The following is a 24114-nucleotide window of genomic DNA, read 5'->3' as shown; positions in this document are numbered from 1 at the left end:
GTTGATCATGTCGGTCCCACCGAAAATCCTAACGTTCACATTTTGGACTAAATCGGTCTCACCGAGTTCATACATTCGGTCTGACCGAGTTGGCTCTTTTGTGTGTAACGGTTAGATTTTGTGTGGAGGCTATATATACCCCTCCACCCTCCTCTCCATTAGAGAGAGAGAGCCATCAGAACGTGCCTACACTTACAGCATTCATTTTCTGAGAGAGAACCACCTACTCATGTGTTGAGACCAAGACATTCCAATCCAACCACAAGAATCTTTATCTCTAGCCTTCCCCAAGTTGCTTTCCACTCAAATCATCTTTCCACCATAACCAAATCTATGACAGAGAGTTGAGTGTTGGGGAGACTATCATTTGAAACACAAGAGCAAGGAGTTCATCATCAACACACCATCTATTACCTTTTGGAGAGTGGTGTCTCCTAGATTGGTTATGTGTCACTCGGGAGCCTCCGTCAAGATTGTGGGGTTGAACCAAGGAGTTTGTATGGGCAAGGAGATCGCCTACTTCATGAAGATCTACCCAAGTGAGGCAAGTCCTTCATGGGCGATGGCCATGGTGGGATAGACAAGGTTGCTTCTTCGTGAACCCTTCGTGGGTGGAGCCCTCCGTGGACTCGCGCAACCGTTGCCCTTCGTGGGTTGAAGTCTCCACCAACGTGGATGTACGATAGCACCACCTATCGAAACCACGCCAAAAATCTCCGTGTCTACATTGCGTTTGCCACTCCAAACCCCTCCCTTTACCTTCATATGCAATGATTTACATTCTGCTGCTATACTCCTAGAATTGCATGTGTAGGTTGATTGCTTGACTTGTGCTAAGTTGTTAAAATCTGCCAAGACTTAAAATTGGGGAAAGGCTAGATTTTTATTTGGTCAAGTAGTCTAATCACCCCTCCCCCTCCCCCCTCTAGACCTACTTTCGATCCTACACCCCTACCAATTTCTTCAACTACCCAAGGGCCGACAGTGACTCCTCTCAATGACTCAGATCTCATCATACCTCTTCGACTATATCACTTTAGTTAAACTAGCCATTATGTTACGATTATTGTTTGCTAAAAACAAACACTAACCATTACTAGTAGAATGCCCGTGCATTGCCACGGGCATTTTAAAAAATTGACTAGTTTGTCATGATAATGTTCCACTGGAAAAAACATATGAGGTTTATGGATATATGATATTCCCCCGCACACGTGGTGATTATGCCAATATTATGACATTGGCAAACCTCAAAAAAAATTATTATGACACTGGCAGAATCCACGCACTAAACATGTGATGGTGACCGGGCTTGGTTAGCGGTTGAAACGTGCCTACGTTTAAGAAATGTTTACTCAAAACAGATAGTTCCGGGGATAATTTATTTGAAGGAAAAGGAGATATTTGGGTACAACCCAAATTACCGCATACATTTTAGGGAACAAATTTCATCAACTCACCATCTAAAATAGATGGACTTCTTATTAGGGGTAGATAGAGTTGCAGAATAATAGAAAACGATGTTATATATACTCCATGATGGACTTCCTTATTATGGCCATAATTCTGTGAAGCAAATAGTGAAGACTCAATAGCATGAAGTTATTCCTTTTAAAAGGTAAGTCACATAACACCTATAAATCTATTTTTCCTTCCTCTTGGACACACAGTAAACCGTGTCATTGTATATAGAGGAAATAAACTAATAACTACAAACAATAGCCTTCTACTTTGCGCAACAATCAGTATAAATATATTTTTATGACATTGTGCTAACGGGGTCTGGGGGGTGGCTGCCCCGCCCATGCGTCGCCGTAACTTGGAGGTTGCGGTAAATTGATAGTCTTGGAAGAGTGGGCTTGGTCAAGTCGGTCATGTAGTAGCTGCTAGTGACCTAATTCTGGACAACATTGTCCATCTTGCGGAACTCCTTGTGCATGCCAATGGGGAACGCAGAAGGCTTGGTCTCCTGCTTCTTTGTCTTGGTTGTCAACATGACCACATTCATCTCCTTTTCAGTAGCTAGTTGCATCGAGTCTTCTTGTTTGACAGGCCAGAGTACAATCGGCTTGGACATTGTACAAGTAGCTGCCTCATTGGTCTCCTTGCCGAACTGAACCTTGCCACGACGTTGCAAATTGCTACATCATCAGGTCATAGTACAATGCATGTTAGATAGTTATAGTTTATGATAACCTTTGAAGGCATGCTGAACAAGATATATCAAGGAACCAAAGATCAAAGGTAGCAGTAGCACATGCATAAAAGTTTCAGGCGATATTTCCATTTTTAGTGAAATGAAAGTAGAGAAGGATAAGCTAAGGCCATGTATGCACAACCAACATATGAAAGACCAATGTACTATAGCCGGACATCATTTCAGTTCATAGAAGTGAACAAGAGGGCATCAATTTAGTTCAAAACCAACCTTCTATATAAATTCATGCTAATTGAAAGGGTAAAACTACTAACCCATCTCCAGTAATTCTACAGCCAGAGAAAGTTAGAACATAATTGCTCATTATAAATTCTAGAAATGATATTCATCACTATTCCATGTTACAAAAAATACCCCCACCCAAAGGTTAAAACCTAAGAGAGAAAAAAATGTATTTCAGAGTTCATGTAATATCCAGAAAATATTGAGCATCAACTGATCCACACATATTGCAGCCTAGAGAAAATGGCTATCTGAATTTCTAAGAACTTATGAATGCTTAATAAAATCAATTAGCTTTAGGAGAAACATACTCAAACACTATCTGAGTCAACTGTTACTCATTAATTCCCTATTATGACTTTTTGTGCTAACACTACAACCTAAAACAGTAAATCATATAACAGCAAATTGAGGTACATCCAAGTGAATCGGACCCTGATTATTCTATGTACAAAGGATCACCAATTGGTTTCTTATACATATATAAAGATTGATCCGCATATTGAATTTAGTATTATCAGAAGAATATGCGATTGATGCACATAACTATTGCTTGTGCTTAAAAAAATACAAATTGGCAATGTGGATGTAAAACTGCAACCAATGGTATAAAATGAGCTATTCTGCTTCCGCTCGTTAGATTTTCAAAGACGATTTAATGAGTGGCAAGCACAAACAATAGTTTCCACTGCAAATAACCCCCAAAACGAAAAGGAAACAAGCTAGTGTGGAATGGGTAATACACCAGAGACCACTATTGCACTAATTGACGATAAATAGATATAGAAGGTGGAGGGATAAATGTCTCAATGGCTTTAAAACATGAAAATTCTTTAGACGAACTTGTAAGCAGGACTCACCTGTTCACACCTTCAGCACCAGATTCAAGCAAAAATAAACATACACACATATATGGAGTCTCATATTCCAACTATAGAATGGATCCATAACTGCATATTTCCTAATAAATTCATCAAATAATGTTTAATTAGCATAGCCATATTGTATATATGGCTTTACTCTGGAGATAAAATTATTCATATCTGCTAGATACAATAATGTTCTAGACATCGCTGTGAGCAAAAAATATGGGTCTCCAAATCTGAACTAACAATATTAGCCCAACAGATTAGGAAATCTGCTCCTACATGCATGCATGATAGACCATCGATCTTATCTTCATCAACGAAAAGGAAAAGAATGAGAATAAAACAAATTGTAGTGACTGTGGGTACGAACATTTTCAGCAATCAGCAGTCATGCATTTAAAATGTCTGAGATGCTTCCGATTCCCCCACCAATTGAAACACCCTGATAAAAGCTCTAATCAGATCCAGCGACTCGGCAAAAATACAAAAAAGGAAAAGGGCTTCCACTAAAAGCAATTGGTACCGTTCTTTCCTTCTTCTTATTTTCCGAAGGCAACCAATTTTCATCTCTCAAAGCTTCATCAGCTGCACATAGAGCATATATGCTATAAATCCCATTCTTTCATTCTTCTGATTTTCCGAAGGCAGACAATTTGCATCCCTGAAAGACTCATCAGCTGCACATAGAGCATATGCTATAAATCCCGATATAGATCTACTGTCATGGAAACAAAAATGTTCAATAACCAATTCAAAATATGAAACAAAATTTAACTATGAGACATAAAACATCACCAGTTACATATTAGTCATACGATAGCATCTCATCAGGACATAATAGATTTCCTATTGTAGAAGAGAGACAATCGGTCTACCACAATGAACGTGTAATTAATAACTTCTATCTACTTAAATCATAGAGATACCTGGCAGAAGAAACGCCAAAAATAGGTCCAACGAAGTGTTGTGGCATTGTAGACTGTTACTCCAAATGGCACTAAAGATAAGGGTCCTTATATCAGTACCAGTTATCACATGACAGTATTGCAGCATTGTCTACGGGAAAGCATGTATAGTATGCTGAAACATAACAACCTTATTTAAATTTCTCTTGAGCGGCTTATACATGAAATCCAAGAATGCACCGATACAGATACATGTATTAGTATAAGGCTGATAAGGATACGTAAATTCGCCATTTCCTAAAAGCACCAATATGGGGATACGCTTTTTTTAGTTCACAAAAAATATATCATCACCATCAGCTAATTAAAATTCAGTTCATTGAATCAGTACACAACTTCATCAGCATTTTGTGCATAACATTCCCATCAGCGAGGGTGAGTTACCGAGCATGGCACAGAGCAGGGCGACCTCGGCAGGTGTGGGCAGAGTGCTCACCAGTCCGGTCAGATCTGCCAACATCCCGAGCTCCACCATGGCAGGCAACTCAAAGTCCCGGCCTTTGGCGAGAGAACAAACACAACCAGTAGTCAACAAGATGAGAAGAAGCAAGAAATCATGCTGGATCAAAAGGATGTCAAGTAGCAATTCATATATGATAAATCACAAGTGGAACAATCATGTGCAGAAAAGGGAACAACAATCCAATCTCACAGCGACAGTGGGAAAACCAATTTATACCGGATAGTTAGGCCTCGTGTCCACGTCTCCTCGTCGAAGAGATACATGGGAGTGACAACTACGAAACTAAAGCAAAACAACACAGAAGAATTCCTACCCATGAGAATAGAAAAATAACTAAAATAATAATAATTGGAAGAGAATGAATGGAGTTACCGTCAGCCAGCTAAGGTCTTGATCATTAGTTTCCTTTTATTTTGAGGGATTGATTGTTACTTTCCTACCCAAGCAAACATATAACTAATAATATATATGTTGTGAAAGAAAAATAAGATATAGAGTAGCCTTAGAAATACTTCTCTTTTCCTACTTAAGTGATGGTGTACGAGCATGAATTAAATCTAATTTTGAGGGGTTGCATACGAGATTGTATTCAATAATTCATATGATAGCAAAAAAAATGCTTCCATCCTGATCTTTCACACCCAATAATTATTTGTCTTATCCTTTATAACATATTGTATATCTATTTCCCACATTAATATCTATTTCCCTAGCACTACATGACCATCAGGTAATGTAGGTGCTGAACATTACGACTGATAAGCTTCTTGTCAGCAAAAACGCTTTAAAAGTCAACGCTGAAAAGATAGTACATCTACTGGAAGCAGCAAGAATGCAGCACACAATTACATACATATATCATTTATAAATGTAATCTGCGTTCCTACTTAACAATGAAACTGGCAGCGGGGATGCATAATATAAACCCAGATGCAATAATTGATGTCTATATTTTACTGGATGATGGGAACATGTAGGCTGCATCATACAAATCCATAAGCAATTGGAATTCTGCAAGGAGGCAAACAAATCGCTATGTGAGAATGACTCTTTCCTCGATAATGGCTGTTTTTATGTTTCGAACAAAACAACGGCAAAGCTTATGAGACCTTGTTTGGTCTGAATTCTGATCCTATGAGAGAATGTAAGCCCTGCCCAAATTGAACAACACTACAGAGGACTAAAAAACAGAGTGCAAATTCAGGAGGACTAAACCATTACATACCCAGTGGTCGTTCACATCGACTACCTTAGTCATGCGTCGTTCTCCAACAGCACATCGTCCATGGCCATGGCCTCGCACAACGTCGTCCAGCGCAGCAGCGATGCCTGCTGCACACGTTCTTCCAGTTTACGCTCCCCACATGCCGCAAAAGACCAACGAAACACATCAGTGCACGAATCATTCAACAAGGTGGCCCAAATCAGTGCCAATTCAAGGCCAGCAGTAGCAAAAATCATGTACATGATGAGAATTTCAAAAGGAAAGATCATGCATATATATATAGAAGAAACGCTAACAGACATGATTTTGAGGAATCCAAGAATCTGGTAAAAGTTAAATGTCAAATGTATCGGGAATATTAGTATTATCTTTCTCATACCTTCTCTTCATTCTGGAAAAGACAATTATTAGAGATATATATACCATGCAGATAATTGAGATTTTGTTAACACGTGCTACACACATCAACCTGCACTGTGTTGGTAAATTATTCAGGAAAAAATTAAATTGACATAGAGCAGGAAGAAATCATATTTCAGTCTTGAAATCGAAAAATAGTATACCTATTATCCCATCTCAGTAAATATTTGCCACTCAAGACAGTAGTACAATAATCTGTACCAACAATATAGGGCAGGTCATAACCAAAAACTCAAGACGAGTTTGAGCTCTTTATTGAGAATCAGACCAAGAACCACAAAAAATTTAAGAAAGAAGACGGAAGATGAGGCATAGCTTACTGTGTGGTTGGACCCGATCCAGCCGAAGAGGAAGCAATCAGGCATCATGGACCCTGTTGCGGAAGGCCTCGATGGCAAATAAGGACCCCGGCCGGCAGGGCGGTGTTTTGAGCAATGGCAAGACGGAGACGTCGACATGCTTCACGAGCAGCCCCGGGACAGACTCCTCAAACACCTCCGCTGCTGTTCAACGACGGGTCAGGTACGTCTGTGTCTGTGCGTGCGTGAGCAAAGGGAAGAAGGTTCAGATCAGAGAGCGTACTGGCGTGGAGGAGGCCTTGCGAAGAGAGCCCATCCTCGAGATGCCCGATCCATACCATACTGCATCCCGCGCAGCCGTCGTTGACGACCGAAGCACATCGTCCCACTTCGATTCCATCCAGTGGGAGGTCCGCGGCATCCATATGGAGCCACCTCCGTTGCCAATTCCACCTCCCGAGTACCGCATCACCTGGCTGTCTTCTTCATCTCCGGCAAGCCAACGCCATCGGGTTTCCGTAACCTCCACGACGCCTCAAGAGTGGAGTAGCCACAGGGGTCGCGATGTGCGCGCTGAAAAGGGAGGAGGTGGGCAGGGCTCCGGGGGATGCGTCGGTGCGCGGAGAGAGAGAGAGGAGTCGTCGCCGCCGCCGCCGCCGCCGTGATCCAGATCGAGTTCCCAGGCGCAGGGAGAGATCGTTAGTTTTTTTCTTCGTGTGAGAGGTCGTCGTACGGTTCTTTTTCGCGAGGGCGGTCGTCGTCCGTTTTTTTTCTCGCGCGAGGGGGCATCGTGCTTGGATGCGAGGGAGGTGGGAGGAGAGACGAAAAAAAACCCAGCGAAAATAAACCGCGGAGACTATTCACCAACTCGTTCATTAGGAGTAGAGATACTCTACATATATCATGGCTTAGTTGTGGGTGCAATATATCATGCCAAGTTTGTATCTTCTGACCCGATGGTTGTTAGAATTGCTGCCGACTCTAGGTTGTATTTAAGCTTGCTGCTATCTTATACTCCCTTCGCTCATTATTATAAGACTAGATAGGAAGTGCGGCTTGCCGCACCCCCCAGCCCAAACTCATCCAGCCCCCTATACATGATCATGACCTATCTTAAGAGAACCTTCTCAAAAGAAGCAAATTTACCAATAATACAATACAAAGTTTTCATTAGGGCCCAATAGCCAAGGACACATCCTTCATTCATATTCAAGTGTGCATCATCTGAATCTTACAAAAAGAACACAAATAAATAGCATATACAATTAGTTAATTCTCTTAATTTTCAGAAGACGCCCATTTGGTGATCATGTTTATTTGCAGGAACACAATCAATAAGACTTCAGCACGCTTACAAAAACTCAAATCAGATAATGGTTATGCCAAAACACAACAAAATATGAAAATATGTAGACGTGGATGAATTCACTCCTTGAACTATAATTTATCGTAGGGGATGAGAAAAGAAAATCTCAAATCCTAGAGTGAATGTCTGCATCATGGTCACAGGCAATGGTACCGATGGGACTCTTATTGCATCAGCTTCCATCTTGATTAATCCGGCAACCCGCACAAGCACCGGCTTCTCCTAATAGATGAAACTTCAGGTCCCTCAGTTTATTTCCAATTGGCAGATGGAGGCTGGCGAAACACAGAAGTAAAGTCAACAGGAAATTCTAAACCTCGTAGGTTTGAAAGCCAAGCTCATTTATCCATCTATTATTAAGTTATCTTTTAAAATAACTAAAGACTTAGAAGGCATAGATGCAACTGTGTTCTTCGTCTACAGAGATAATCCTCTAGTAAAGTTGTACCACGTAACATAAATTTTCAGTCACTTGGTTCAGCTACATAGAAATGGCGTTCTCATTGTCGGTGTCTAGTAGAGACAGAAGAAAGCATTTTCTTAGTTAGACCAGTTTTAACAGATGGTTCTCCAAGTAGTCTGATTAGTAAAAAAACACATGGCAACAGGCTCCTGTTAGTTCAGTGATGGGCAATAAGCACACTAAAGTGATTTCAAAAAAATTCAGGAACAGGAAGTAGCAAAAATAGAAGTTTCCCTTGGTTAACTATATAGTGTACTGCATTAAAAATTTCCGTCCAAAAGCTTCGGATGCTTAACTGAACTTTTTATATTCTTCAGTTTCAGTTTGGTGGTCAAGCTTAGTTGATGCTAGGCATTTGAGAAGCTTAACCCAACTGTATCACGTTCAAACAAAACCTAGTCCGTTACATATCTATATTGGGTATAAGATAGTAACCGCCAGCAATGTACGGGTTAATGAAATGAGCAATAAAAGTTAATGAGCAAATCATACCTCACTAAACAACATTTAAACTGGTCATAATTTGCAATGCCACCTATCATTTGAACACAACCTGGATGGGAAATGAAAGGAAAATGTATAGCAGAACAAATCCTCACAGGAGAGTAGTTTGAATCTACAAATGAAAATCAAGCCACAGATCAGCTAATAAAAATCACATGTAGTAATAAAAGGAAAATGAGGAGGCAACTGCAAAGGTAGTAGATGCCTACACTGGACAGTATGCACATTGGCTATACAAAATCATAAAAAACTAAAAATATTGCAAGCATGAATAAGAAAAACGGAACACCAGTGTCAAAAACGGAACACAGTTGAAGATGAAGAAAATCGAGTTATGTAATAATTGAGTTACTGTTAAGAAGTTTCAGGTTTTTGAATTACGCAAGTAAGCTTACCTACATCAATTGTGCTCCATCAAAATACTTTTCTTGCTTCAGGAGATATAGAAATCTGATTAGTATTACACTAAAAATCATTAGAAGCAACAGATGTGACAATAAGCGCTTGCGTTAACGAACAAACACCCATGCTACACAGACGGGACAATGAATCTGTTCTTATATGTATTTTATCAACAAAAATGTGACACTCTGTTTCCTCTTACTAACATATATGGTTTGAGCAGTGAAACCAAGCCAAAATGGGAACACACAAAATCAATGAATAAAAAAACTCACCACTGATACACATGCTACTGGAACTATGTTAACATGGAGAATATAACTTGCTCAAAGATAAGTTTTCATTAAGTGCAGTGTGGAATGATGTTGAAGAGACAGGAGAAACGAAAATTGTGAGAAAATACCCGTTATGCTGACTATACCCATAAAAGGGAGAAATCATTGATAACTTCCATTGATAAGTACAAAGGTTATAACATTTATCTACTTCCAATTATCATGTCAACTTAAAAGGTATATTTGCATTTCATTTCTAGTCCAGACAAACAGTAAATGTTGGACGCCGTGCTTATTTGTAACTAAACTAAATCTCCAAAATTATGAAAATGATAATAGGGAACTGGGAGCATGGTATGAACTTTGCCGCAAGTATCATAGCAGTACTACGGTAATGCTAAATGATAACAAAAGAAATATTGTAAGGAGTCAGCTTTGCTACTCAGCAAACATTATGAGACATATATTGTACGATACAGATGAATGCATAGACTAACTCGCCTTCGGTATTTGAAAATCTATCTTTAGACAGTCATCGAATAATAATTAATCCAGAGCAGTAAACTGATGTCAGCGCATCCTATTGCTATAATTTGTTAGTACTGCAAATAATGGTTTTTTCAGCAAAGTTGTACCATAGTATTGAGATTCACTCATTTCTTAAATTAAATTTGGTCAATATTTATTAGGAGAGAATTTCTGTTAGCAATCTCAAAATTGATGTAGCTATTACAGGAGAGAATTGCTACGGTGTATACAAACATTCTAGCTGGAGAGAAATTCTGTCAGCAATCAATGTCCAGCAATAGTGGTACCAATTAATGTAGATGTAGGTATGGATTATACCTTTCTGGAGATCAGGTTAAGAGCATGACCATATTTCACATCCATGCTGCTAGTCCTTGCTGCTTTATCTCTCAGGATGCAGTATATGTACCAAGACTACACCGCTGGTGGTCATCAGAGTAGATTGAATACTTTGACATCTGCATCAGGCGCAATGCTTCATGGAGATCTCTCTGGGCAACAGTTTCTGAAAATCAGCATAGATGGAGCACCAGACCTGCAGCAAATCAAGCAAATTCTTTGAGATTGCAGCACTTGGCAAACAAGAAGGAATCTGTAGGTTGTGGTACCTAAGCCTAATTAGACAGGCAGACCAGCAAGCACATGAGGGAACCCAAGCTAGGTTGTAGAGTTAAAGCACATGACAAGAATAGTGACCACCATATAGGCTGCCAAAGCTTGAACCCTAGCTAATCTGGACGGCCACAACTCAGAGCAAAAAGCAAGCAAGCACATGAGGGCTACGAAATCAGGAGAGAGAGAGAGAGAGAGAGGTTAACCTGGACGGGCCCGGAGCTCCTACCGTTGCCAGAACACCTCAACCCCACAGCAGCTGCTGCACCATATCTGAGAGAGAAGGAAGAAGAGGAGAGGGCGAGAACCAGAGCAGATCGGAGAGGAGGAGGAGGGGGATGAACTAACCGGAAACAGAGGCCCAGCCCGATGCGCCCCTGCAAGGCTGCACCTCGTGGCCAGCGGGAAGCGGAACCACACGTGGGGGCGAGGGAGGAGACGGAGAGGAGCCGTCCGAGTCCACCGGAGCCTCGCCGGCGGCGGAGGCGGAGCACGAACCAGAGCAGCGCGGCCGCCTCGGCCTCCGTGAGCGCGAGCAGGCCGAGGAGGAAGCCCACCAGGAACCCCGCGGCAGTCATCCCGGGCGAGCTCCCGGCGGCGAAGGAGATGGCGGCGGGGTAGGGAGGCGTGCGCGGGGTAGGGTTTGGAGGGAGAGAGAGGGGCGAGGCGGGACGAAGAGAAGACGGGGCGGCGGGAGTGCGGGGGAGGAGGAGGCAGCTGTCATCTCAGAGGAGCCTCTATGATTTATACCCTTGTGTGTGAAATGACGGAAATGCCCTCGGCGGGGCAGCGTAATTACAGGCGACGGCAGGAACGAGACGGGTAACTTTTTTGATCCAACCGCTGATATCGACCAGGAGCGAGATCCGACGGCCGAGAGTGGCTGAGCTCTGAGAAGGCCCATGTTCTCCCAAAATATTTATATCAGGATGTTCTAACCTATTTTTGATTAGGATGTATGTAGACGTATTTAGCGTGTTTGTTCACTCATTTCGGTCCGTACATAGTCCATATTAAAATATCCAAAACATCTTATATTTGTGAACGGGGGAGTAGTAAATAATATTAGCTCACCTTTTCTCTATCCTTTTCCGAACTTAGCCTTGCAAGTTGCAACTGAATTGTTCAATATATGTCATGCCCTATTGTCCTCCATAAGCTTTGTAAATTCTGCAATTTCCTAGGTTTAGATTTGCCTACCGGTGGTATGTGAAACTACTGACGTTGCAGCTGGACTTAGAACATCGTATGAATGTTCATCTTTCTTTTTTAATACTTCCTGGCTTGTATGATTCACCCCTTCTCTCGTTCCTTTTGTGACTTTTCGTTGTTTGATTTCTGGGCATTACCGTCGGTCGCAGTTTGTAGCACGACTGTTGTCATGAACTTAAAATGTCCCTGGCGGCTCACCATGGCTGCTAAGAACTTAAGATGTGCTTTGCTTATAAAAAGACCATGACATAATTTGTTGATGCTGTTTCTAGATCGGTTTTCTAGATCAATTCATTTTTGCCATATGTTGTTCAGAGGATACAGGTGTTGCTCATTGGCTCATTGCTAGATTTCTGGGCTTGATCCAGAATGATATTACACAATCTGTAGCACAATTACACACACAAAAATTCTGTTACAATGCGCAATTTACATCTACGAAATGATATTTTATCTCACCTCAAATGGCATGAGCCGCATGTTGGGACATCTTAAGGGCATCTTCATCGCTGGGCGCTTAGCCCCGGCGCCAGGTTCGTAATCCCAACAGATTAGCGGTTGCCGGTTGTAATCCTGGTGTCAACCCTGGCATCGACGCCAAATCGCGCACCCAACGCTTGGCCATTTTTCTTCCAACATAGCGTCTATGTTGTTTAGTTAATTAGCGTCTAGCGTTGAGGGATGAGGCGCTTAGGTGTTTTTCAGATTTTATTATATTTATTGTTTTTTTTGTAAGCGCCTATGTAAGCTCCTAGCATTGTAGATGCCCTAACGTAAATCAGGAAACTTCAAAAAATGATTTTTGAATTCTTGAATTTTTCAGGAAAATTCACACACTTGAAACTTCATAAAATGATTTTTGAATTTTTCAGAAAAGGGCTCCATGGAGCCCGAGCTCCAATAGCAATTTACGTATATTTAACCCTTATAAAGTATATTGTTAAGGGTATTTTTCCATCTAGCGTGGTTTGCTATATGAACCCAAAAAGACAGTGCATGGGGTGATGGCTCGCCAAAAAGGTAGTTAGTACAAAGTTGGATCATCTATTTTGGAACGGAGGGAGTAGTACATTACAGTACGAACATATAATATGTGTCCCACTCAATGTGCCACCGCTACTGCTAACAACTAAAGAGAAAAGAAAGAAAAATGATAAAAATAACTAAATAAGAAAATGTCTACTGTATATGATCTGCATTCAGGGATCAGGCCCTAGAGCTCAGCAATTCTCTCTAACAAACGAAAACGATAAACAATAACAAAAAATAATCATAGAACGATACTGAGGTTCCTCTGCATTTCCTAATGCTTGCAGTACTGCAAGGTTCTAATCTCAACTATGCCCTGTAGATAAACATTTCTTTCCAATGGTCCACGCAAGCTGTTGCCAGAAGTGAGAAGTATCAATAACCAACTTCAGCGATGAGGCTTATGAGGAATGCTCTTCAGTTGAACTGATGTCACGCCCATGCTGCATCTCAAGCAACTTCTGTTCCTCCTCATCATTCTCTTCCTTCGGCTCAACATTTGGTGCATTGGGCTTTGTGGTGGATTGCTGGTACAGAACACCACCAGACATGCAGATCAACAGCCCAATTGTTCCCACAAGGGATGAATGCTTGTCCCAGATAAGCAGATTAATCACGACAGTGAGGAGCTTGTTTACTATACCAAGGACCGTAAATCCAGTAGCTGAGATAGCCCGTCTGCAGGAGAACCCAAAGAAGGATATTGCTAACCCAAAAAGGCACGACAAAGCAACCGGAAGAATCACGTCGAATGTCCGCCAGTTTGTCATCTTAGAGCTGTCGACCTTCATCTGACTGAACTCTCCCATTACAAGGAGCTCAATGGGGAACAGCATCAAGGCCTCAAGATTGTTGTAAAGCACAAGGCCCCATGTATTCAGGCCAATGGTCATGACAACGTGCTTGATGTATACGAAATCAATGGACATACTCGCTAGGTAGGCCACTGCCCAGCTATAAGCAGTCATAGTGAACTGGTTGTCTGTGAAAACGTAGATCACACTTCCACCAAGTATGGTGGATAGTGAAAGCCATGTCTTGAATGACGGCCATGGTTGGTGAAGGTACAACGTCTCTCCGATGGCCACAAATATTGGCACAGCAGAGCGAAACACAATGAAAGTGTCCACATTGGCATGCAGCAAGAGTTCGCTGTTTGTGAAGATGGAGATGTAGAACATCACAGCAGCAGGTAAGAACTTCCACATGGTTGCGAAATTAAGGCCATCATGCTCAATAAGCTTTGCTTGTCCACATAGGAGAACTCCAACAACACTGGTCAAGTACTGTAGAGCTGTCAGTGCCCCAGGGTACGGAAATTTCATGATTGCCCATTTGTTGATAATGGAGAGCAAAGATGCTGACAGGCAATAACCAGCAGCCAAGCCATACACTGAAGCTTGCTGGACAAGAGTGCTCAATATGCTACTCCAGGCTCCAGTTTTTTGGAGAGCACTGGAACCATTGGCTGAAGAACCTTCTTTCGAGGGCTCTGAGGAATCAGACATCTGCAGCATCCAAAATTATATTTTAAGTGCTCGGAATAAATAAACGAACTGTTAAAATTCACGATGGATCCTACTCATCTTATTGGAATAAGTAACCAGGAGCCTACTGTAACATATGACATAAACAAAACTCTCAGTTCAAAATTCTATACACATGATATTTGATGAGCGTTGAAAATCTGATGAGAAATATATGAACCAACATTTCGAAAGTGCCAACCAAGATAATAAAACTGACAAAGTAGTGGTATTAAGCAAGATAACCAACATTAGGGAATTACAACATTGTTTCCGTACTAGTCCGTCTAGTAAAAGAGCAACACTTTCTTGATGTTAAAAGAAACAATTAAGCCTTGTATGATCACATAAGTCAAGTATCCTACATGGACAGGGGTCACAGGGCATAAACATAGCATGCAAGAGTAACCATAGTTAAGTTCAGAGGCAGTACTAGTTAAAGAGTTTATCATTATCTGCAGTGATGCAGATTCTCTGAAGTAATGACTATGCAACAACACATGCAAGTTCAGGGATTCAAAATTTCAAAGGGTGGCACATATAAACATGCAGTATGCTTAATTAACACACACGAAATGCTGCAAATTTTGTAGGAAGGGATGCACCCCCAACGTTTCCTCAGAGTAAATCAAAATCTGCTTGCCAAGGTAACACGGAGCATGAGCAGAAGATAGATAGTTCCTCCTGCGATTGTTCACTCTAATCGAACCGGAGAACAAACTTAGGCGACACAAATGACGAAATGCGCCCCGCAGCCGCCCCGAACCCTAGATCAAATCCGAAGAAGAATCGAAGCATATACCTGGACGGCTTTCTGCTGGCTGGGATTTGGAATTGGAGCAAAATCTACGGGCGGGGAGTCGTCGAGGGCTCGTGATCCTCACCGGGGCGACGGGCGCTAGGGAGCGGGGTGGAACAGCGCCGGCGCTGCGGGGCATGGGCTGTCGGACTGCGCCATTGTGGCAAGGGTAGGAGTTTGAGTTGAGGAGGTCGGTGGTGAGGTTGGGTTTGTTTAGAATGACAGACAGAGAGAGACACGGAGGAAGAGAGGGGGCCCGTTTTCGCCTGTCCCTATTTTTGGGCCAGGCCCAGTTTACCGATGCGAGCTTAAACAAGTTCAGACAAAAGGTTCAGACATCTTCTAGCACAAAAAGAACCGGAGAACAAACTTAGGCGACACAAATGACGAAATGCGCCCCGCAGCCGCCCCGAACCCTAGATCAAATCCGAAGAAGAATCGAAGCATATACCTGGACGGCTTTCTGCTGGCTGGGATTTGGAATTGGAGCAAAATCTACGGGCGGGGAGTCGTCGAGGGCTCGTGATCCTCACCGGGGCGACGGGCGCTAGGGAGCGGGGTGGAACAGCGCCGGCGCTGCGGGGCATGGGCTGTCGGACTGCGCCATTGTGGCAAGGGTAGGAGTTTGAGTTGAGGAGGTCGGTGGTGAGGTTGGGTTTGTTTAGAATGACAGACAGAGAGAGACACGGAGGAAGAGAGGGGGCCCGTTTTCGCCTGTCCCTATTTTTGGGCCAGGCCCAGTTTACCGATGCGAGCTTAAACAAGTTCAGACAAAAGGTTCAGACATCTTCTAGCACAAAAAGAAAAAGGAAGTGTGGCTGCTGGGATTCGAGCCCAGGTCTCCACGGCCACAACGTGGAATTCTCACCACTAAACTACAGCCACTTTGATGTTCGAATCCCATGTATAGCTAACTTAGACGGACATTTGTAAGAGCATCTGTCTACACCATAACAGCAGGAAACTCAGTATAAAGAATCTGGATCATTTGGGAACTCAATCTCTGCTGTTGTAAATGCGACGATAAAGGCTACGTCCTCAAAACGTACATGAGATAAGTGAAGGAAGCATAATATCTGTCAGAGCACATGATTTTGTATTACAGCAAGCCATGAATGTCCTCATGATTTATCTTAGCCCCAAAATGCCATTCAATATAGACAAGACACATTCTAAGCTCTTTATGGCACTCATGGAGCTGTTACGCTGAGTGTGGCGTTGCAAAGACCGGGCTCCATGGAGCTCGTTTTGCAAAAAAAAAACCAAAATATATTTAAAAATTTCAAAAAATGCCAATTTTTTTGTACAAATGCATATGCATATTCTTTAAGTATGTATAAATTTTCAGTAACTAATTTGATCATTTGCATGCTACACAAAAAAAACAAATATCTGACACAAATACAACAAAGAAAAAGCCTATTTCAATCTGTGTATTTGTCTTTTTTGTATACATCACATATGAATACATATGTTTATGAAAATTTGTACACGTATACTTCAAGTATATGTCTACATGAAAACATTTTTTCAGATTTTTTTGAGTTATGGAAAAGGTATTTTGGCTGAGAAATGTATATAGTGCTCAATGGAGCTCGGCCTCTGCAGCCACTTTTCGCTGTTACGCTCGGTTTCCCTTCAACAAATTTCAGGTCCTCCAGGACATGTCAGTCACTCAACATGAGTTTTCCTTGCAGAGAACTGAGCTAACCAGGCCGTCACAGGTCCAGACGAATATCTATCTACTCGATATAGGCTAATAATATTCCCCGCAAAAAAAAGATATACGCTAATAATATTGAAAACCAAGCAACAGGTGATGTGGGATCACTTGCTTTGAAGCTAAAAATGGCTCAACTACAACCATCCGGTGATGCTTTTACATCTTCTTCCTCCCACTTATTAGGGTCTCTCCCATTATCTGAAAACACTTGTATTAAGGTATGAGCTCATCCTCACCCGAGAGAGCATCCAGATATGCAGCCATATTGGCAATCATGATGGTCCTGGGACCTGAGTCCTGACATTGCAACACACTCAGCAACAATGCCAACAATACAAAAGATTTGAGTTCACAGATAAGCCATTACACTGTATTCTCCTTGATAAATACCACACCATGTTATTAGAATCGGATACAGAGACAAGGTATCATGAGACGACAACACATTCTTATTCGAATCGGCCTAACAACAAGTGAATATGCCACAGCTGATGATCAGAAGCACAAGTGCTAATCTGATCAGTTTATTTATTTGTATTTCGCTGATGATGACTCTGTGAAAGGAACAGCCTGTGCAATCTGCCTGCAAGAAGAACTGAAGAAGAGCCTTCGCGCAATCCATGAGATCCATGCATCGATGGACCTCACGCGTTCTTGGTTGCAGTGTAGTTCTCGTAGGCCAATTGTGCCGCCAAGAGATCGACCACGGCCGTGCCAACGGACTTAAACACGGTGATCTCATCGTCGCTGCGCCGCCCGGCCACGGTCCCGGCGGCCAGCTCCGCGAGCGTCCCGGCCACATCCTCCCTCCGCAGCACGCCGCGCTGCAGCGCGCCCACAAGCTCCCCGGCCTCCTCCAGCGCCGCCTCGAAGTCAATGAACACCCTGCCCCGACGGAGCGCCTCGTCGTCGCACTCCCGCATCGCCGGCGTGAACGACCCCACCAGGTCAAGGTGCGCCCCGGGCCTCAGCAGCTCCCCCCGCACGATCGGCTCCTGCGACCCCGTCGCGCAGCTCACGATGTCCGCCGCGGACACCGCCTCGTCCATGCCGTCGACCTCCTCGACGGTCACTCCCGGGTGCGCGTCCCGGAGCTTGGCGACGAGCGCGGCAGATTTGGCCTTGGTGCGGTTCCATACCAAGATGCGGGAGAGCGAGGGAAGGGCGGACAGGTGCGCTTCGGCGAGGTAGGGCGCGAGGGCCCCGGCGCCCGCGAGCGCGAGGGTGGAGGGGGGCCGGGAGGGGGAGACAAGGAGGGAGGCGGCGAGGGCGGAGACCACGGCGGTGCGGAGGAGGGTGAGCGCGGAGCCGTCGACGGACGCGAGGGGCACGCCGGAGGCGGAGCTGAAGAGGGAGACGGTGGCGTGGATGGAGGGGCGGTGCGGGGAGTTGGCGGGGAAGGAGGTGACGGCCTTGAGGGCGAGGTAGGGGAGCGAGGGGTGGGCGCACCATGAGGGCATGAGGAGCAACGCCGCGGAGGGCGAGGTCGGGACCGGGAAGGAGACGCGGTGGGGGCAGTGGATGTCACCGGAGAAGGCGGGGAGGCCCGCGCGGAGGTGGGAGATCAGGGACGGGAAGGGGAGGACGGCGTGGAGCGCCTCGGCGTCGATGTAGACGAACGGGTGGGACGGCGGCGCTGCCATGCTGCCGCGGTGGGGCTGCTCCCGCTCTGCTCGCGGCGTTCGCGATTGCGTGTTTGGGAATGGGGATTGCGTTGACTAGCGAGTCCTAGTCGTACACAGGGTTGGTCGATTCTCTCCGCCCCTGCTTTGTCAGCCACACACTTGTTAGAGCATCTAGGGCTAATGCCAAACAATTATCGTCTACGGCATTTGATGCAAAAACGTGCTTTAACAGATAAAAGAAACTATGGTTTACGGCACTTTTTAGATATTCCTTCGAGTTGTATAAGAGCATCTACAACCACCATACCTCTCAAATCCGCCTCATACGTCCGGGCGGGCTATCCGGTCACTGCCGATTATGATTTTTGATCCAGACGAGCCGCTTAAAACGGCCCTCAAACGCCCGGGCTGACCGGCATCCCGCATATCCAGCCTAAATATGTGGCGGTTATGGGGCACCCGGGCACACCCGCCACGTCGGACTCGACAGCCAGACCCCACCCTAAATTGCACCAAATCCACCCCGAAGACCAGCAGGATCCATTTGCTATCTCCTCTCTTCTTTCTCCTCCGTGTCGTCCGTCGCACCACCGCCGCGCCCACTCCGCAGCTGTTCCCAGGCTCGCCGCCGCCAGCTCCGGAAGAGCGCTCCCGTCCTCGCTGCGGGGGACGTCGTCGCCGGCCCGAACGCCACCGTGGTACGTCCGGCAACTCTCCGCTCCGCCTTGCACTTGATGTGTTCGACACATTGACCGACCGAAATTATTATGATTTTGTTAGGTAAATGATGGATTCCGATGCTTCGTCGAACAAGGAGTATGGACCGACGGAGCTTGATCAAATGATTCAAGATGATTTCTTCGATTCGTCGGATTCGGGCGAAGAAGTGGACATGATCATGCTCATGAGCATGCAAGAGAAAATGGACCGGCAAGTGGAGCATATTCTCAACTTCTAGGGCTCAATCAAAGGGAGAAGATGTTGGGAAACGTTGCATGCAATTTCAAAAAAATTCCTACGCTCACGCAAGATCTATCAAGGAGATGCATAGCAACGAGAGGGGGCGTACCCTTTAGACCGAAAGTGGAAACGTTTGACAACGCGGTTGATGTAGTCGAACTTCTTGCTCCGACCAATTAAGCACCGAACGTACGACACCTCCGAGTTCTGCACACGTTCAGCTCGATGACGTCCCTCGAGCTCTTGATCCAGCAAAGTGTCGACGGAGAGTTCTGTCAGCACGACGGCGTCGTGACGGTGATGTGAAGTGATCCGCGCAGGGCTTCGCCTAAGCACTACGACAATATGACCGGAGGTGTAAACTGTGGATGGGGGGCGCCACACACGACTAACAATTGTTGGTGTGTGTTCTAGGCGCCCCCTCCACACGTATATATAGGTGGGAGGGGGAGGAGGACAGCCTTGGGGCGCCCCAAGTAGGGGCCTTGTCCAATTCGCCCCCCCCCTTGCCATATCCACTTGAGGGGGGGGGGGGAAGAGGAGGGAGGAGGGAAGGAAGGGGTAGGCTGAATCCCTCCCCTTCCTTATCTCTTCCCCTCTTTCCCTTCCCCTCAGGTGCGGCCCATATGGGGGGCGCAACAGCCCCTGCTGGCTGCTGCATTTTCCCTCTTGGCCCATTAGGCCCATATCTTTGTCGGGGGTGCCCGAAACCCCTTCCAGTGACTCTATATGTACCCGGTACTCTCCAGAACACTTCCGGTGTCCGAATACTATCATCCTATATATCAATCTTTACCTCTCGGCCATTTTGAGACTCCTCATCATGTCCGTGATCTCATCCGGGACTCCAAACAACATTCGGTCACCAATTCACATAACTCATATAATACAAAATCATCTGTTAAGCATGCAGACCCTACGGGTTCGAGAACTATGTAGACATGACCGAGACACCTCTCTGGTCAATAACCAACAGCGGAACCTGGATGCTCATATTGGTTCCCACATATTCTACGAAGATCTTTATCAGCCGTACCGTAATGACAACATACGTTATTTCCTTTGTCATCGGTATGTTACTTGCCCGAGATTCGATCGTCGGTATCTTCATACCTAGTTCAATCTCGTTACCGGCAAGTCTCTTTACTCGTTCCGTAATACATCATCCCACAACTAACTCATTAGTCACATTGTTTGCAAGGCTTCTTATGATGTGTATTACCTGGAGGGCCCAGAGAAACCTCTCCGATACTCGGAGTGACAAATCCTAATCTCGATCTATGCCAACCCAACAAACACCTTCGGAGATACCTGTAGAGCATCTTTATAATCACCCAGTTACGTTGTGACGTTTGATAGCACACAAGGTATTCCTTCGGTATCCGGGAGTTGCATAATCTCATAGTCAAAGAAATATGTACATGACATGAAGAAAGCAATAGCAATAAAACTGAACGATCAATATGCTAAGCTAACGGATGGGTCTTGTCCATCACATCATTCTCCTAATGTTGTGATCCTGTTCATCAAATGACAACACATGTCTATGGTTAGGAAACTTAACCATCTTTGATTAACGAGCTAGTCTAGTAGAGGCTTACTAGGGACGCGGTGTTTTGTCTATGTATCCACACATGTATCAAGTTTACGGTTAATACAATTCTAGAATGAATAATAAACATTTATCATGATATAAGGAAATATAAAATAACAACTTTATTATTGCCTATAGGACATATTTCATTCAGTCTCCCACTTTGCACTAGAGTCAATAATCTAGTTCACATCGCCATGTGAATAACACCTATAGTTCACATCACCATGTGATTAACACTTATAGTTCACATTGCCATGTGACCAACACCCAAAGGGTTTACTAGAGTCAATAATCTAGTTCACATCGTCATGTGATTAACACCCAAAGTGTAATAAGGTGTGATCATGTTTTGCTTGTGAGAGAAGTTTAGTCAACGGGTCTGCCACATTCAGATCCGTATGTATTTTGCAAATTTCTATGTCTACAATGCTCTGCATGGAGCTACTCTAGCTAATTGCTCCCACTTTCAATGTGTATCCAGATAGAGACCCAGAGTCATCCAGATCGGTGTCAAAGCTTATATCGACATAACTCTTTACGACGGACTCTTTATCACCTCCATAACCGAGCAATATTTCCATAGTCTAAGGATAATTTTGACCACTGTCCAGTGATCTACTCCTGGATCACTATTGTACCCCCTTGCCAAACTCATGGCAAAGTACACAATAGGTCTGGTACACAGCATGACACACTTTATAGAACCTATGGCCGAGGCATAGGAAATGACTTTCATTCTCTCTCTATCTTATGCCGTGGTCGGGCTTTGAGTCTTACTCAACTTCACACCTTACAATACAGGCAAAAACTTTTTTTTTGACTGATCCATTTTGAAATCCTTCAAAATCTTGTCAAGGTATGTACTCATTGAAAAATCTTATCACGCGTCTTGATCTATCTTTATAGATCTTGATGCCTAATATATAAGCATCTTCACCGAGGTCTTTTATTGAAAAATTATTATTGAAGTATCCTTTTATGCTATCCAGAAATTCTATATCATTTCCAATAAGCAATATGTCATCCATATATAATATCAGAAATGTTACAGAGCTCCCACTCACTTTCTTGTAAATACAGGCTTCACCATAAGTTTGTATAAAACCATATGCTTTGATCACCTCATCAAAGCGTATATTCCAACTCCGAGATGCTGGAACCAGTCCATAGATGGATCGCTGGAGTTTGCACACTTTGTTAGCACCTTTAGGATCGACAAAACCTTCTGGTTGCATCATATACAACTCTTCTTTAAGAAATCCATTAAGGAATGCAGTTTTGACGTCCATTTGCCAGATTTCATAATTATAAAATGCGAAAATTGCTAACATGATTCGGACTGACTTAAGGATCACTACGGGTGAGAAGGTCTCATTGTAGTCAACCCCTTGAACTTGTTGAAAACCTTTCGCGACAAGTCGAGCTTTGTAGATGGTGACATTACCATCAGCGTCTGTCTTCTTCTTGAAGATCCATTTATTCTCAATGGCTTGCCGATCATCGGGAAAATCCACCAAAGTCCACACTTTGTTCTCATACATGGATCCTATCTCAGATTTCATGGCCTCAAGCCATTCATCGGAATCTGGGCTCATCATAGCTTCTTCATAGTTCGTAGGTTCGCCATGGTCTAGTAACATGACTTCCAGGACAGGATTACCATACCACTCTGGTGCGGAACATGCTCTATTCGACCTACGAGGTCCAATAGAACTTGATCTAAAGTTTCATGATCATCATCATTAGCTTCCTCTCTAATTGGTGCAGGCATCACGGGAACGAATTTCTCTGATGTGCTACTTTCCAACTTGAGAGAAGGTACAATTACCTCATCAAATTATACTTTCCTCCCACTCACTTCTTTCAAGAGAAACTCCTTCTCTAGAAATGTTCCATCTTTGGCAACAAAAGATCTTGCCTTCGGATCTGTGGTAGAAGGTGTACCCAATTTTTTTCTTAGGGTATCCTATGAAGACGCACTTCTCCGATTTGGGTTCGAGCTTACCAGGCTGAAGCCTTTTGACATAAGTGTCGCAACCTCAAACTTTAAGAAACGATAGCTTAGGTTTCTTGCCAAACCATAGTTCATACGATGTTATCTCAACGGATTTAGACGATGCCCTATTTAACGTGAATGTGGCTGTCTCTGATGCATAACCCAAAATGATAGTGATAAATCGGTAAGAGACATCATAGACCGCACCATATCTAATAAAGTATGGCTACAACGTTCGGACACACCATTATGCTGTGGTGTTCCAGGTGGCGTGAGTTGTGAAACCATTCCACATTGTTTTAAATGAAGGCCAATCTCATAACTCAAATAGTCACCTCTGCGATCAGATCGTAGAAACTTTATTTTCTTGTTACAATGATTCTCCACTTCACTATGAAATTCTTTGAAAATTTTCAAATGTTTTAGATTTGTGTTTTATTAAGTAGATATGCCCATATCTGCTCAAATCATATGTGAAGGTCAGAAAATAATGATACCCATCGCGTGCCTCAACACTCATCAGACCGCATACATGGGTATGTATTATTTCCAATAAGTCATTAGCTCGCTCCATTGTTCCGGAGAACAGAGTTTTAGCCATCTTGCCCATGAGGCATGGTTCACAAGTATCAAATGATTCATAATCAAGTGATTCCAAAAGTCCATCCGCATGGAGTTTCTTCATGCGCTTTACAACAATATAACCTAAACGGCAGTGCCACAAATATGTTGCACTATCATTATCAACTTTGCATCTTTTGGCATCAATATTATGAATATGTGTATCACTACGATCGAGATTCAATAAACCATTCA

The 24114-nt window shown here is 43.7% G+C and overlaps 2 protein-coding genes, 2 long non-coding RNA genes and 1 other non-coding gene across 8 annotated transcripts; all 5 read right to left on the bottom strand.

Annotated features, from left to right (window-relative positions):
• Nucleotides 1-1568: 1568 nt before the first annotated feature.
• LOC123181416 (uncharacterized) lies at nt 1569-7385 on the bottom strand. Of its 3 annotated transcripts, none has more exons than XR_006491721.1 (9): nt 6965-7385; nt 6703-6885; nt 5963-6577; nt 4659-5748; nt 4236-4306; nt 3833-3986; nt 3680-3751; nt 3301-3401; nt 1569-2141 (listed from the first exon to the last, which is right to left on the bottom strand). It is a non-coding gene; the product is annotated as an uncharacterized lncRNA (long non-coding RNA). The 3 variants fall into 3 exon arrangements; XR_006491723.1 differs by having other exon boundaries at nt 4711-5748; XR_006491722.1 differs by lacking the exon at nt 3301-3401.
• Nucleotides 7386-7851: 466 nt separating this feature from the next.
• On the bottom strand, nt 7852-11545 carry LOC123181415 (uncharacterized). Its single transcript, XR_006491720.1, has 5 exons — nt 11038-11545; nt 10538-10754; nt 9410-9464; nt 9003-9126; nt 7852-8322 (listed from the first exon to the last, which is right to left on the bottom strand). It is a non-coding gene; the product is annotated as an uncharacterized lncRNA (long non-coding RNA).
• Nucleotides 11546-13067: 1522 nt separating this feature from the next.
• LOC123181413 (GDP-mannose transporter GONST3) lies at nt 13068-16043 on the bottom strand. 2 transcript variants are annotated; one of them, XM_044593676.1, is made up of 2 exons: nt 15849-16043; nt 13068-14580 (listed from the first exon to the last, which is right to left on the bottom strand). In XM_044593676.1, the coding sequence occupies exon 2, from the start codon at nt 14578-14580 to the stop codon at nt 13474-13476; it is 1107 nt and encodes a 368-aa protein (XP_044449611.1). In that variant the 5' UTR covers nt 15849-16043; the 3' UTR covers nt 13068-13473. The 2 variants fall into 2 exon arrangements, with proteins under 2 accessions (XP_044449611.1, XP_044449610.1); XM_044593675.1 differs by lacking the exon at nt 15849-16043 and adding an exon at nt 15401-15668.
• A 167-nt stretch (nt 16044-16210) lies between these two features.
• On the bottom strand, nt 16211-16282 carry TRNAH-GUG (transfer RNA histidin (anticodon GUG)). The gene has a single exon. It is a non-coding gene; the product is annotated as a tRNA-His (tRNA).
• Nucleotides 16283-17462: 1180 nt separating this feature from the next.
• Nucleotides 17463-18861, bottom strand: LOC123181412 (protein SAR DEFICIENT 4). Its single transcript, XM_044593674.1, has one exon. It carries the CDS (start codon nt 18761-18763, stop codon nt 17765-17767), a length of 999 nt encoding a protein of 332 aa, XP_044449609.1. The 5' UTR covers nt 18764-18861; the 3' UTR covers nt 17463-17764.
• Between the last annotated feature and the right edge of the window lie 5253 nt (nt 18862-24114).

Source organism: Triticum aestivum, chromosome 1D (genome assembly GCF_018294505.1).
Source record: "Triticum aestivum cultivar Chinese Spring chromosome 1D, IWGSC CS RefSeq v2.1, whole genome shotgun sequence".
Classification (NCBI taxonomy): Eukaryota; Viridiplantae; Streptophyta; class Magnoliopsida; order Poales; family Poaceae; genus Triticum; species Triticum aestivum.
This window is presented reverse-complemented; position numbering and strand designations above follow the sequence as displayed.

Bases quoted from the DNA above. Each gene is read 5' to 3' on its own strand.
- LOC123181413 (XM_044593676.1), bottom strand. From the start codon at position 14,580: ATGTCTGATTCCTCAGAGCCCTCGAAAGAAGGTTCTTCAGCCAATGGT.
- LOC123181412 (XM_044593674.1), bottom strand. From the start codon at position 18,763: ATGGCAGCGCCGCCGTCCCACCCGTTCGTCTACATCGACGCCGAGGCG.